Source organism: Balaenoptera borealis (genome assembly GCF_965194805.1).
Source record: "Balaenoptera borealis genome assembly, chromosome: 12".
NCBI classification, from domain to species: Eukaryota; Metazoa; Chordata; class Mammalia; order Artiodactyla; family Balaenopteridae; genus Balaenoptera; species Balaenoptera borealis.
This window is the reverse complement of record NC_138869.1, coordinates 22,339,008-22,353,449: the sequence shown is the minus strand read 5'-3', so window position 1 is coordinate 22,353,449 and position 14,442 is coordinate 22,339,008. Positions and strand designations below refer to the sequence as shown.

General features: G+C 40.6%; 1 protein-coding gene across 1 annotated transcript in view; it reads right to left on the bottom strand.

The window, feature by feature from the left end:
* Positions 1-14,283, bottom strand: part of RYBP (RING1 and YY1 binding protein) — a 74,496-nt gene extending 60,213 nt beyond the window's left edge. The window contains exons 1-2 of the mRNA XM_082346223.1: positions 14,139-14,283; positions 13,236-13,361 (exon numbers count right to left, since the gene is read on the bottom strand). Coding sequence (XP_082202349.1) covers positions 13,236-13,361; positions 14,139-14,170 — 158 coding nt within the window. The 5' untranslated portion in view covers positions 14,171-14,283. The remainder of the gene's footprint in view (positions 1-13,235; positions 13,362-14,138) is intronic.
* Positions 14,284-14,442: the final 159 nt, after the last annotated feature.

Below are 14,442 nucleotides of genomic sequence, written 5' to 3'. Positions count from 1 at the left end.
AGAGTCAATCATTCACAAACTGCCTCTCACCACTGACTTTTAATGGTGGCATGCAATGTTCTTTCAAAGAATTCTTTAATTTTCTGAGTAAGTCAAGCAATGAACAGCACTTCAGACGAATAGCACTTCAAATAATCTGTTTTTAAGGCAGTCAGCATATATAGCAGATTCTTAGCCCATTTTTATGAGTATATTTAACCAAGAAACAGAATGATAAACACTCAACTTTATAAAGGGAAACATCACAACAAGCAAAATACACCACCTAATCTACGCAGGCTTGTATTAACTTTTTACATCACAGGTGACCTGATTAGGCTAATAATAATGACGGAACAATTCTGAATCAAAAGAATACAGTTCAAACACTTCCGTACCATATTAATTTGTCCATTTAATTATAGTCATTTTTCTATTTCTTCTATTCTACTAACTGGGTAGGAAATCAAATAAGTTACTTCACTTTTCTGAGCCTCAGCTTCTTCAACTGTGAAAGCTAGAATAACAACTACCTCTCAGGATTGCTCTGAGTACTGCACTGGGAAAACAAGACAAAAAACTGGTATGCAAAATGTAAAGTACTATGCAAATACACTGTATTTGAGGATATCATCTTATGACTTACAGTCTAAATGTTCAAGTGCCTCATGCAATATTTTGCACATAAGTGCTCAAATATTTGTCCATTCATTCAGTCATAACTTTAAAGTTAGGCCCCAAAACTTTAACTCTGGAAAACAAAGGTTATCTCATATACTTCTTACATATTTATTCACTAGTAATATTATTAAGAAATCAGTTGTGCCTTTAGAATGATTAATCGTTCAATCAATACACAATCTATTGGAATAATAACATTACCATCAGTTATATATTGTTTACAGTATGTATTCTGTGCCAGGTCCTGTGCCAGCTATGCTATATACATTCACTCATTTAATCCTTAGAATACTCCTACAGAGAAGTTATTATCCAAAACTGAAAAACTAAAGCACAAGTTAAAGTAACATATCCAAGGTTACAAGGTTAGCAAATGACAGAGCTGGTGTTACTCAAACTTAGGTTTGACAACCAAAGCCCTGACTTTCCACTACTACTGCTACTACTCTCCAATATGGGAGCCATGAGGCACCTGTGGCTATTGAGCATTTGCAGCATGGCTAGTCTGAATTGACTCATGCTGTTAACTGTGAAATGCACGCCGTATTTTGAACACCTAATATGAAAAAAGAATGTAAAATATCTCACTGCAATTTAATATTGATTACAAGTTGAAATGACAGTGATTTGGATATAATGGATTAAATAAAATATATTCTAAAAATAACTTCACCTGCTTTTTACTTTCTTACTGTCGCTAGTAGAAAGTTTAAAATTACATGTGGCTTATAATGCATATACTTCTCCTGGGCAACACTGATTTAGAATATTATACAGGATTTTGTAAATCAAAGAGCACAAAACATTTTTTTTCCTTAAATGTTTTAATATTTTTTTCATTAATATGTATTGGAGTATAGTTGCTTTACAATGTTTTGATAGTTCCTGCTGTACAGCAAAGTTAATGAGCTATATATATATACACATATATCCCCCCCCCCCTTTTTGGATTTCTTTCCCATTTAGGTCACCACAGAGCACTGAGTAGAGATCCCTGTGCTATACAGTAGGTTCTAATTAGTTATCTATTTTATACATAGTAGTGTATATATGTCAATCCCAATCTCCCAATTCATCCCACCCCCATTTCCCCCTTGGTATCCATACATTTGTTCTCTACATCACTGTCTCTATTTCTGCTTTGCAAATAAGTTCATCTGTATTATTTTTCTGGATTCCACATATAAGCGATATTATACAAGAGCACAAAACAATTTTAAATTTACAAACACATTTTAGACTATACAGATATGTTCCAATATTAACAGCTGTTTTAATACTAAGTTAGTGTAACCAATATAAACAAAACTTTAAATTCCCTTAATCTAAAATTTGATTTTGCTTATTTAAATTTCAATATTCTAGAATTAGATTTTTAAAAATTTCCTATTATGAAAACTGGTTTTTCCAACTGCAAAACTGATACCAACTCATCCACACTACAGAAATCACAGAAAAGCACAAATACAAAAAAACCCCATCATCCCACCAAGCAGAATTAGTATTTTGATCAGTCATTACTTCTAGGTATGTATATTAGATGAAATGGTATGAAATATTATTTCAAGTGGGATTATATTGTTTATCATTTTGTAACTTGCTTTCTTTTAATATATTAAGAGCATTTTCTTATATTACGTATTATTTCTAAATGTGTTCTTAAATTTTTATTTGGAAATAATTATAGATTCACAGGAAGTGGCAAAAATAGTACAAGGCTCCAAATAACCCTTACCCAATTTCCCCAAAATTGCATCTTCTTGATTATAGTACAGTATCAAAACCAGGAAATTTACATTGGTATACTGTATGTAAACAGTTCTATGCCATCTAATCACACATGTAGATAGATGAAAGCATCACTACCATCAAGATTCAGATCTGTTCCATCACCACAAAGACCTCCCTCTTGCTACCCCTTTCCAGACACACGCATCTCCCTCCTTTTCCCACCATCCCTGACCCCTGACAGCCACTAATCTGTTCTCTCTGTAATTTTGTCATTTCAGGAATGTTAATGGCATCCTACAATAGGTGACCTTTAGAGACTGACTTTTTTCCCTCAGCATAAGGGCCCTTTGAGATCCATGCCAGTTGTATGCGTTGATGGTTTCTTCCTTTTTAATTGCTAAGTAGCAGTCCATGGTATGGATGTACCATTCACATACTGAAGGACATTTTTGTTTCCAGTTTCAGGCTATTGCAAGTAAAGCTGCCATGGATACTTATGAACAGATTTTGTGTGAATATCAGTTTTCATTTACCTGGAATAAATGCCCAGGAGTGAAATTCCTAGGTCATATGGTAAGTTTTATAAAAAACTGCCCAAACTATTTTCCAGAGTAGTTGTACCATTCTACATTCCCACCACCACTTGATAGAGATCTCAAACCATTTTTAAGAGGTGCAAAATATTTATGGCTATTCGATAGTTTCTAACAATTCCTTGTTGATTCCTATGTAGGTAATTTCATCTTTTGTTAAAATAACGATGCTATTAATATACATACACAGAATTTTCACATGCAGATCACACATATTCCTGTAAATTAAATTGTTGGGGAACAGGATACAAATATTTTAAAGGCATTTGCTACCAACTGCCGTGATGGCCTTTGGAAAATTTAAATCAACTTACACACCACCCACCCAAGGGTCTGTGAAAATGCCCACTTCCTAGCCTCACTAAAAACGTTTTTTTAATCTTTAATTTTTTACTTGCAAAAAATGTTACCTTGTTTTGTATTTATTCGAATAATGGGAAGGTTGTATACATTTCCCACACTTCTTAACTTAATTTGCAGTTCTTTCATAAATTACCTGTTCATGTTCTTTGCCAACATTTTACTGGAATGTTGGTTCACTAATTTTAAGACCTGGTTCTGTCTCTCTAACTTATGTTGCAAAAATATAGGTTTTTAAAATAAACGTCTGAAATTCAAGCCAAGTGTTAGTAATGCGAGATAACTGCTGATTTTAGGATGTAAAAATTAAACTAGTTTAGTTGATATGGTCCCCCAATTTATCAATTCCTATACTTCACACAACGTATTTATTAATTAAGGAATCACCTCTAATGCCATCTCTGGATTAAAAACTTGGTTCCTAGAACGTTGATCACTTACTTCTCTTAAGCTCACTTCAAAATACCAAGACATAATTTTTCCAAAACAGACATCAAAAACGATCTTCAGCTTCATGAGGAAGCGTGGCTGGCTTCTCTTTAAAGGAGAATTTAAGGTCATCTAAACCAGTCTTCAAAGTGTGCTCCCCACACCAGCAGCATCAACATCACCTTGGACTTGAACTTGTAAGAAATGCAAATTCTCAGGATACCCCAGACCTACTTAATCAAAACCTCATAGCCTACATATGAAATCTGATCTGTTGTTAGAAAACAGTCACCAGGTTTGTTTTCTCCCTCTGAGAAACCACCATGCACTTTTGTGTTTTAAGACCCAATAAGCTGATGAAACTGACATCCTATATCACCCTTAATTTCTTGTCCCTCCCAAAGGCTATCAAAAAGTTTCCTCTTCAATTGTATTGCTTACAATCTGAAATTACAGAGAAAATGTTTTGAACAAGTTTTAAGATGTTTCTTTTACATCCCCCCTTCCTAGTTTCTTTTCCCAGTCAAATGATAATTTAAATAGATTTTCTAAATTGACAAAGAGAGGAAAGGAGAGGAGGAATAAAGATCTAATCATACTTAAAAATAGAAATTTCATCTGTTTACCTTGTGATTTCAACTACAGATGGTCCCTGACTTATGATGGCTTTTTCAACTTTACAATGGGGCAAAAGTGGTACACAGTCAGTAGAAACCGCACTTCAAATTTTGAATTTTGATCTTTCCCTGGGCTAGAGATCTGTGGTACAGTACTCTCTGGCGATGCTGGGCAGAGGCGGGGGCCGCAGCTCCCAGTCAGCCACGTGATCAGCAGGGCAAACAACTGATGTACTTACAACCATTCTGTACCCAGACAACCAATCTGTTTTTCACTTTCAGTACAGTATTAATACATTATATGAAATATTCAGCACTTTGTTAAAAATAGGCTTCCCTGGTGGCGCAGTGGTTAAGAGTCCGCCTGCCAATGCAGGGGACATGGCTTCGAGCCCTGGTCTGGGAAGATCCCACATGCCGCGGAGCAACTAAGCCCGTGCTCCACAACTACTGAGCCTGCGCTCTAGTGCCCACGAGCGACAACTACTGAAGCCCGTGTGCCTGGGGCCTGCGCTCCGCAGCAGTGGAGGCCAGCACAATGAGAAGCCCGTGCGCCACAACTAGAGAAAGCCTGAGCGCAGCAACGAAGACCCAATGCAGCCAAAAATAAATTTAAAAAATTAAAAAAAAAAAAGCTTTGTGTTAGGTGATTTTGCCCAAATATAGGGTACTGTAAATGTTCTCAGCACGTTTAAGGTAGGCTAGGCTAAGCTGTGATGTTTGGCAAGTTAGGTGTACGTATTAAATGCATTTTTGACTTACGGTATTTTCAACTTATGACAACTTATTACAGGTTATCTTGACGCAACCCCATTTAAAGTCAAGAAAAACCTGTATTTATGATTTCTGAGTAACACGGGAGTTTATCTGCAATGCCTTTACGGAGAATTCATCTTTGGCACCACAGTCTGTGTCAATCACTGCACAGAAATGAAAAAATAGCCACATAAATTAATGAGTCAAGATTTAACAGCAGTAATTAATCCAAATAACAGTAATGTATACCACGTACAAGGTACAACTATCAAGTTATGGGTATGTTAACACAACAGAACTTAACACAATGAACAGCGTAGCAAAACATTTCCAAGAACACCCAAAATGTTCCGTAGCCATTTTTAAACTCCCTTTAGGTGCCAGCTTACAAGCGCACCCACCTAGTTCCTTATCACACCTCAAAACTGGTTTTCCACAACGTGACTGATCCTCTGCTTTATTAGCACACTTTTCGACATGACTTTCGGCAGCTTAAATCACTAAATGGGCAACAAAAAAGGAAAAAGAATCATCACAGTTATTGTTATTTAGTTAAGTGTGCTAAAGCTCTGAAGCCCAAAACCACTCCAGGAAGCACTTTAAATGCATGGCCCAAGGTCTCCAAGGTTGTAAAGTCTGTGTTTAATTTCTAGAACATGTTTAGAAAACAAAATCAGAAAAATGAGAACACTACTTCTTAAGGACATACTTTATAAAGACAAATTTCCCGTAATCCAATAACTTTACAGACAAGACACAAGCCCCAAAGTGCAAGAATATGTATCAGAACTCTTAACTGCAACAGTTTTAAAGGCGACTCCAAACTTCCACTCTTCATCTATTCTACATACATTGAGTGAACCCCTACCAAGTGCCTGGCACTGCAACAGACACAGGAAAAGATACGAAAAGAAAGATTGTGCCCTCAAAAAGAAGGTGAAAACATAACAAAGGTGATCAAACAAAAATACAGTTCAAATGTTATGAAGAGGTATACATGATTGTAGGGCGCTGGAAAAGGCTTCCAGAGACACGTAGAAAGACAAGTAAGAGTCAGCCAGGCTACAAGGAAGGAGGGGCATTTTAGAAGAAATCCAGAGGAAAAGAATGTGTGAAAGTATGGAAATGAGACATCACGGTCCATGCTAGGAAAACACCAAGCAGTTTGGTATGAAACACACACATGCTATGTGTGGAGGGCAGATGGGGTGGTGGCAGGCTGCTTCCAGAAATTCTAAAGAAACAGTAGAGGACCAAATCAGGAGCCCCTTGCGATGCTCAGGATTTGGACTTTACCCTAAAAGCAATGAGAACCAGGAGATAATTTAAGCTGTCCAAATGGAGAGGCCCAAGAACCAGTCGGATCTGTCTGTCACGTGTATGTGTACATGGGGGTGGTGACAGGTGGTTAATAAATAGTATCTGGGAATTACCAGCCTGTGAACAGAAGTGGAAAGGTATGGGTGACATCTAAGGAGAGCGAACAGTTAAAAAGGAGGTAGGAGGCAAAGAACTAACTAACTTGTATCAACCTGTACAACAAACCCTACATCCAAGAACGAAAAAGGCCTAGTTCAAACCTCAGATTCAGTGAGGCCTTCCGCAACATACCCCATATACTGTCTCTACCTCCTCTAAAAAGCACTTAGGGTCTCTACCAGGTACCCATTCACTCCATGCCTACCACTGCATTCACACCACTGGCTATCTTTTTATGGTCTTATCTTTTCAACAAGTTTGTTAGGTTCCTTGTTTATTCAACCAGTGCCTTGAAATATAAATGACTGATGAACAATATTACTCATGAGAGCCAGAAGTTTACTCCATTTGCATACTCCAGAAAGTTCCACACACCAGGTTTTATTCCTTTCACCTAATGATGTGTGGATTTCATGCTGCTGCTGGGAGGAGATGGCTGTGTTCAACTGTGCAGGTAATGAACAGAAGGTGCAGAGAGATCCCATCTCTCCAATGTGTTACGGGTCTGTATGTAGAGTTGAGCTCTAAGATATTCTTAGGATAAAACAGCAGTGACTGACTACACAAGAACCACACACAACATGGATATTCACAAACATAAGAATGAGTGAAAAAAGCCAGACCCAGAAGTGCACATACTGTATGACTCCACTTAAATAAAGTTCAAAACCAAGCAGAACTCATCTCCAGTGGCAGAAGTTAGGATAGGGGTTGGGTAGGGGGAAGTGACTGCAGAGTGAACAAGGGGCTTCTGGGATCCTGGTAATGTTCTGTTTCTTAATCTGGGTACTGGTTACACAGGTACGCTCACATTGTGAAAGTTCATCAAGCCTTACAATTATGATTTGTGCACTTCTCTGTACGTATGCTACAGTTCAAAAAGTTTACTTAAAAATAAACAGGCAAAAAGAAAAAAAAAGAAAAAACAGGAGGAGAGATAGTGATAGGAAGTATAAAGGAAGATGTCACAAAGAGAAAAGGCCCTGGCAATGGGACAAGAGGGCAAATGAGAACCACAATGATTGTAGAATGTTTTACTTCAAGTTGTAAAGGAGACTTTTGGAGACCCACTATTCCCTAAAGTAGTAAGGAACCGAATTAGTGCTGATAACTATTTTCGTAAACCACAGCCACTTGGAATTTCTTCAGCATCTACGGAAGCACACAATAAATACATGATGCATGAAAAAATAATACATACTGAATCCATTCAAAACCTCCCATCCTAGTAACAGCTGACCCTTGAACAACATGGGTTTGAACTGCGCAGGTCCACGTATACACTAATTTTTTTCAATAAACACATACTACAGTCCGTGGTTGGTTGAATCCACAGATGCAGACCTGCAGATATGGAGACCAACTATGGGACTTGAGCAGCCGGGGAAATCCGTGGCAGGTCCTGGAACGAATGCCCCTCAGATACCAAAAGACAAGTGTTACGTGGATTTTCAACTATGCACAGGGGGGTAGCTATCAGCACCCCTCACCTTCCAGTTGTTCAAGTGTCAACTGCAACAGGATATACTAGCACGTTAGCTGGCCAGACTTTAGTCTACAATGTGTAGCTAAAAGTTCAGTAGCCTATGCAGAAAGGCTCGAACTCTATAAACTGTCCCCCACCAAATGAGCTAACTGGCACAGGTAAACCTCCAGAAATAACTATCCCCTTGCTCCAAAAGAAAGCAGCTTTAGTGTTTCCTAAAAAGGCAAATGTGTATCTCGACACTGTCTACAAAGCAGTCGCTCTGCCCAGTTCTCACCACTCAGTAGTTCCCTATTCTGCTCTAATTTCTTCGGAGCACTGGTCTCTAGCTGAAATGATCTTATTCTTCTGTTCACTTGTTTATTTTCTTGTCCTCGCCATAGTACTTTAAGCTCCACAGGAACAAAGATCTCATCTGTCTGTACACCACTGTACACCCAAAGCCCAGATGTCTGTGTGCTCAATGAAAACTTGTCAACTACCCAGGTAATTTACTTTAAGGTCACCAAGTATACATAAGATCAAGTCAGTACTAATAAATCAGTTAAGTCCAGTGTAATAGCAAACACAAAATAAATTATCACTCCGTTTCTGGGTAAGAGTGATCTCTAAACCTGTACCTGCTTTTGTATCAGCTTCGAGGCCAAAAGGTTTGACAAGGTTTGATGATTTGGAGGACCGGTAATTTTTCTATGTATTTTAATGGAGAAATTTTACAAAAGACAAACACTACAATAAAGCCAATGTTGGCCTAAGGAGCAGAACCACTGTGGCGAATGACCCAGAACTGCGGCGAAGGGCCCGGCTCCTCTCTAGGTCAAGCACCCCTCTGCTTTCTGGGAGGCTTCCTATCCGAAAAGTACCACAGGATGATGCTCTTCTGAAGCTTCCAGCAAAGATCAAAACTGTCACGTTTCACTAAATATGTGTGTTTTCCCCTAAAACTTCTAAAGTACTTCATGACTAGTCAAGAGACTTTCAACTGTCAGGGTATCTGAATTTAAGAGGAGAAAAAGTCCAAAGTTACAACTGCAAAGAATCAGGGAGTTCCTGGACAAGGAAAATATTTTACACACAAACAACTGAGTACTACCAACTTCCCATTCAATATCCTTAGTACCAGAGTTTTGGTTTTTTTTTTAAGCCACACAATCTTATTACACATCTAAAGCAAATTCCTCACTTTTACTTGTCTGTAAAAACTCTAAATACAGTACATTTTTCAGGGGAATAGTATTCAGTGCAGCACTATTATCAAAGAACCACTAATCAAGAAGAACTGCAGCAATATTTTAGTAATTTTAATTTTACAATAGCAATCATTGCATTCAGAGAAATAACAAAACCAAAAGTAAAATATATTTCATTTATCACCATGTCTAGGAAGTTACTCTGCCCAATACTCAAAAACTTCAACTTAGCAGAACAACGGTTAGGTAAATTTGTGAGTTTGTGGTTTTGTTGGTTTTCTTCCTTTTAAAAGCTGATATCCTCTTTCATGAGACAGGCAAAGTGGGCTGGGAAATACTACTTTGGCTATTACCTAGGGAAGGGGGTAGTGTTTCTTTCCCACTCACCACCACCTTCCACAGACACTCCTTTATTTACTACCTTGAAAGGCTCAGAGTACATCAGCACGGTGGGGAGGCGAACTTCTCAGCTGCAGGTGCCTCCTCCACGCTCTAGTGTTAAAGACTTAGTAAAAGTGTTATCACAGAAGAGGCATGAGGAAGCCATTCAATGTGATAGAAATGTACTAAAACTGGTTTGTGGTGATGGCTGTACAACTTTTTAAAATTACCAAAAATCACTGAATTGTACACTTACTCAGTTGGTGCATCGTATGGTATATAAATTATGTCTGGATAAAGCTATTAAAAAAAAACAGCAGGGTAGAGAGTGGAACAGTATAAGTGGAAAAAGGAGTGTATTTAAGAACTAAACAGACCCAAAACAAAATTGGTAATACATCCAAAATAAAGCTCTCCACTGCCCCCTGAACCTCCAAGTAGCCTATTAAGTGTTGTCTCCTTCTTCCCTTAACACGTTCCTTTCGAACTTCTGACCCTCTGCTCTAAGCTGCTACAAAAAGAAGAAAAGATCTTCTGAATCACTTTCATGACTCCACCCACAGAATTAAATTTATCTGGTACACATGGCAATAATAGTGAAAGATGGCAGCTAATTCTGTAGAAATCAATTCTTCTTATCCAGAAGAATTGAGGGGAGGGGGAATTCTTCTAATTGATGCCCAAGCCAGACTGCTCAGACCTCCTCGTAGCACGTTATTTATACCTCTCTTAGAGCCTTTATAACTTGGATTACGGCCATTTCTATACATGTCTTACCAACCTTTCAACACCCGCCTCCCGTCCCCAATGTCTTGAGCAGACTCTTTCACACCCTAGTAATTTAATAAATGTTTTTTGGATGAGTGGCAATATTTTCCTAATGAAACTGAGGATATCAATTCTATTCTCAAAGAGTAAATACAGCTCTACGTCCTAGTGGACTATCACTAATTCAAAGCTGACTTCCTTGCTTGACTGGTAGACAGATGATGGCAACGACAGTGACAAGAATGATGAACAAACTCCAGAATTACCACTGGCTACCCAACCAGCGAGCCTGCTATAATACAAAACATCAGCTCAGAGCAATAACACCCAATTTCTAGGCCAGTCAACAGGTTAGAAGTCCTTTTATTACTTAAAAATTATTCTAAAAATCACTAATTTTTGCCTATTACCCAGCATCCAAAACCCAACAAGTTTTCTACTGCCATCAATACCAAGTCTGATTAAAACTATACAAGGCAACAAACGTCAAATCTTTGTTGTATCAAGAAAATTACACACACACACAAAAGGCCCAGGAAAAAAACAAAGCAGTAGTAACTAGTGTCACAGAAAAATTAACCAACAGTTAATACGCTGGACAACACAGGAGGGAAACCTGTGAAATTCACCCTTCCACATGAAACCCATTCACAGCATAAGAAAGCCAAATGTTATTTGCCTTTTGATCAATGACTTCTAGAACAAAATCTTTTATAAAGACTTCCAGATCTAACACACAAAAATATTGACAATAACCAAGATGAAATTAAGTTATGTAAAAGTATCATGAGTTGGTAAGAATTTAAATCCTCAGATCTCTAAAATCTGTCTTCAAATCCTACACAACCACAGACCTAAAAAAGTCACAGACTTTTAAAGATAGTAGGTGAGTATCCTGTTCCTGAAACATTTTCATTATTAGTAATTTAATATATTTGTTAAAAAAACAATTCCAATGTTGTCATCTGTGACTCTGAAAAAATTTTCAACATCTATATTGTTTTTAAAATCAAAACCTTCCACGTGCTTCCAAAGAGCTGATGAGTCAGATTTTTTTTATATGTGTAGAAACTGAAATGCACTTTATTATGAGATAATTGTTCCCAGCAATACACTGGATGTAAACTTTTGAATCTGCTTTAAGTTTCTCTTCACCAGTAAAGTTTTCAAGTTCTTAGGAGTTTCCTAGTCATTTACTTTAACATCATCTACGGTAACACTCAAAGCAAAACCACAATAAAGAGGTTTGGCCTCTGAGGGATTCTACATATAAAAAAACATTACTCAAATAAAATACAATCACTATTGCTTTAAATAACAAATACATTTCTAAACTTTCATGCCATTTGACGGAATTCCTTGTTTTAGATAGCAAAACAAAATCTACTAAGCTCCCAATGAGTGTTGCTTATTTTAACTAAATCTGCTCTATGATAATACAAAATATTGATATGAATTTACTTTAAAAAGTACCCATGGGGGGGGGGAAGTACCTATGGGGAAATATTTTTAGTTCTGGAATATTTTTATTCAAAAGTCTCAGTATTTAGAGTTAGTGGAATTCACAGAACTGTTCCACCAGTAATTGGACAAAGTTGCCCAATACCCTATTTATTCCCAGGTATAAATAAAGCAATGAAATCCTAACAGGACACATTCATTTAATCAAAGAACAATAACCAGTTAGAACTGTGCAGTGTTACTACACGGTCATGTTGGAATGCCACCAGTTCAGAAACAAGTACCTGATGAAATGAGACTTTTGGCAATCAACTTTAAAGATCCCCAAGGAACTCACTCATTCTGTCTTGCTTTCTCTCTCTCTCTCTCTCTCTCACACACACACAAACACACACACACACACACGAACACACACAGCCCCCCCCAATGTCTGCCCATTAAATGACACAAAGAATAGTTTTTAACTTCAAACTCTAATCACTGAAACAAATTCCAGTTACAAGTTAAAAGATGACAGAAGACTACAAAATCAGCTTCTACATTTCATTCAAGTATATCTAAATGTTAAATCTGGAGTAGTTCAACTCGTTTTGATACCACACAGTTAACCACCTTCACTAAAATGAGGAATTCCTTCAACATTCTTTTCATTTTAATAAAGCTTTAAACACAAACTTCAGTATAATCACACTATTCATTCTACATTTTGCAAAAATCGTCCTCCATCACCATTCCTCATAAGCTAATCAGAAACACACACACACACACACACACTGACAGTTCAGTCTTCCAAAAAATGCACTTTATCAAACCCCAGCATTTATCTTCAAGTGCAAGGAAAACAAAAAAAAGACATTTGCAGTTCAAGACAGGAAAAGCACAACCACCGCGTTACTGTACAACCACCACCAAATTTCTCAGGGAAGAGAAGAGTAATTCAGGACAGGCAAATTAAAAACATTCTGCACATGGCAAAAATAAAAGGTCCAATGTCCTACAATCCATAGCAAAGCTTCCTCTCTTTTGGAGCCAATACCAATAAGCCAATGGATACAAGTGTCAAATAAACCCAGCGTCTGTTTGAAACAAGACGAAACCTGGAAAAATTCCCTCCCATAAATCAGTGAACATGAGGCTTTGCACCCAACATGAAATATACACAACCCAAACCGACATCATCCCCCCCACCCCACCCCGCACGTACAGAAAATGCCGTAATCAACAAGTTGGAAAGAAGGCAGAAAGTAGAGCTCACAACCCTCTCCCCCCACCTTAAAAAAAAAAAAAAGTCCTATAACAAAAGGTAACACAGAGCTTCAAGTACCTGGTGGAGGTGCCTTTCCTCACATCGCAGATACTGCATTTAAAGGCTTCGGCGCTGTTTCTGAAGGTGCAGACGCTACAATCCCAAAAGCCTTCGTCTGCAGCAGGTTTTGCTTGTCTTTTTGGCCTTCAGAGGAGAGAGGAGTGAGGAGTGGGGGAAAGGGGAGGGAAGAGTCAGGGAGCAGGAAAAAGGGGGAGAGACAGCAAAACACAGGCGCTGGTGAGCCGTCGTAATTTCGCAGGAATCCGGCGCTGGAAACTTCGCCCTGGCGACCACCCACCCACCCTTTTCGGGGCCGAGAGGAGGAACTGGGGGAGGGAACGGGGCGCCCCCACCGGCACCATGCAGCCTCCGGGCCCGGGCCGTGCTGCCTCGCACAGTAGGCGGCGGCGGCGCCCCGGGAAGGGCCGCGGCGGGCGCAGGAAGCGGGCGGACTTGTGGACTTGAGCGTGGGGCTGGGGGGGCCGGGAGGGGAGCCGCGGGCCGGATCTGGAGGGGGCGCGCAGGGGCAGCCCGAGGCCGGCGGCGGGGAGTGGGCCGGCTCCTTCCCTCTCCCCTCCCATGCTCGCGTCCTCCCTCCCTCCCCACCTGGTTAAATCTCCCTTTGTCTGGGAGGAGTGGCGGCGGCGGCGGCGGCGGCGGCGGCGGAGGGCGGCTGAGGAGGAGCCGCCATGGCTGCGGCGCGCACGGCCGCCGGCCCCGAGCGGGAGCGACACCGCCTCCCGCCGCCGCCGCCGCCGCCGCCGCCACCGCCCGCCGCCGCCGCCGCCTCCCCCCGCCCCCGGATCTCCATCTTAGCAGCGCCTCCCCCCGCCCCGGGTGGCTCCGGGGCCTAGTCGTCGCCGGCCCCCGCCCGCCCCCAGCCCTCCCTCCCCTTCCGCCCCCTCGGCTCGGAGCAGGTACCTGGTCGGGCTCTTCTTGTCGCCCATGGTCATGGATGGGCTGTACCCCCGCCCCCCCCAAAGCCGAAACCGGCGCTGCTCGGAGGAGAAACGCCGTCCGGGGAGTCGTCGCGGACCGGCCCCCCTCCCTCCCCCGCGCCCGCCCTCAGCCGCTGGGGCTCGAGCTCCGGCCGCCGCCGACGCCGCCGCTGCCAGTCTCCGGACGAGACTAGTCCCCACCAGCGCCGCCTCCGCCGAGTGACTGACGAGGGGCGGGGCCGGGCGCCGCGCGTCACGCGCCGGGCGGCCAATGGGAAGGCGGCGGC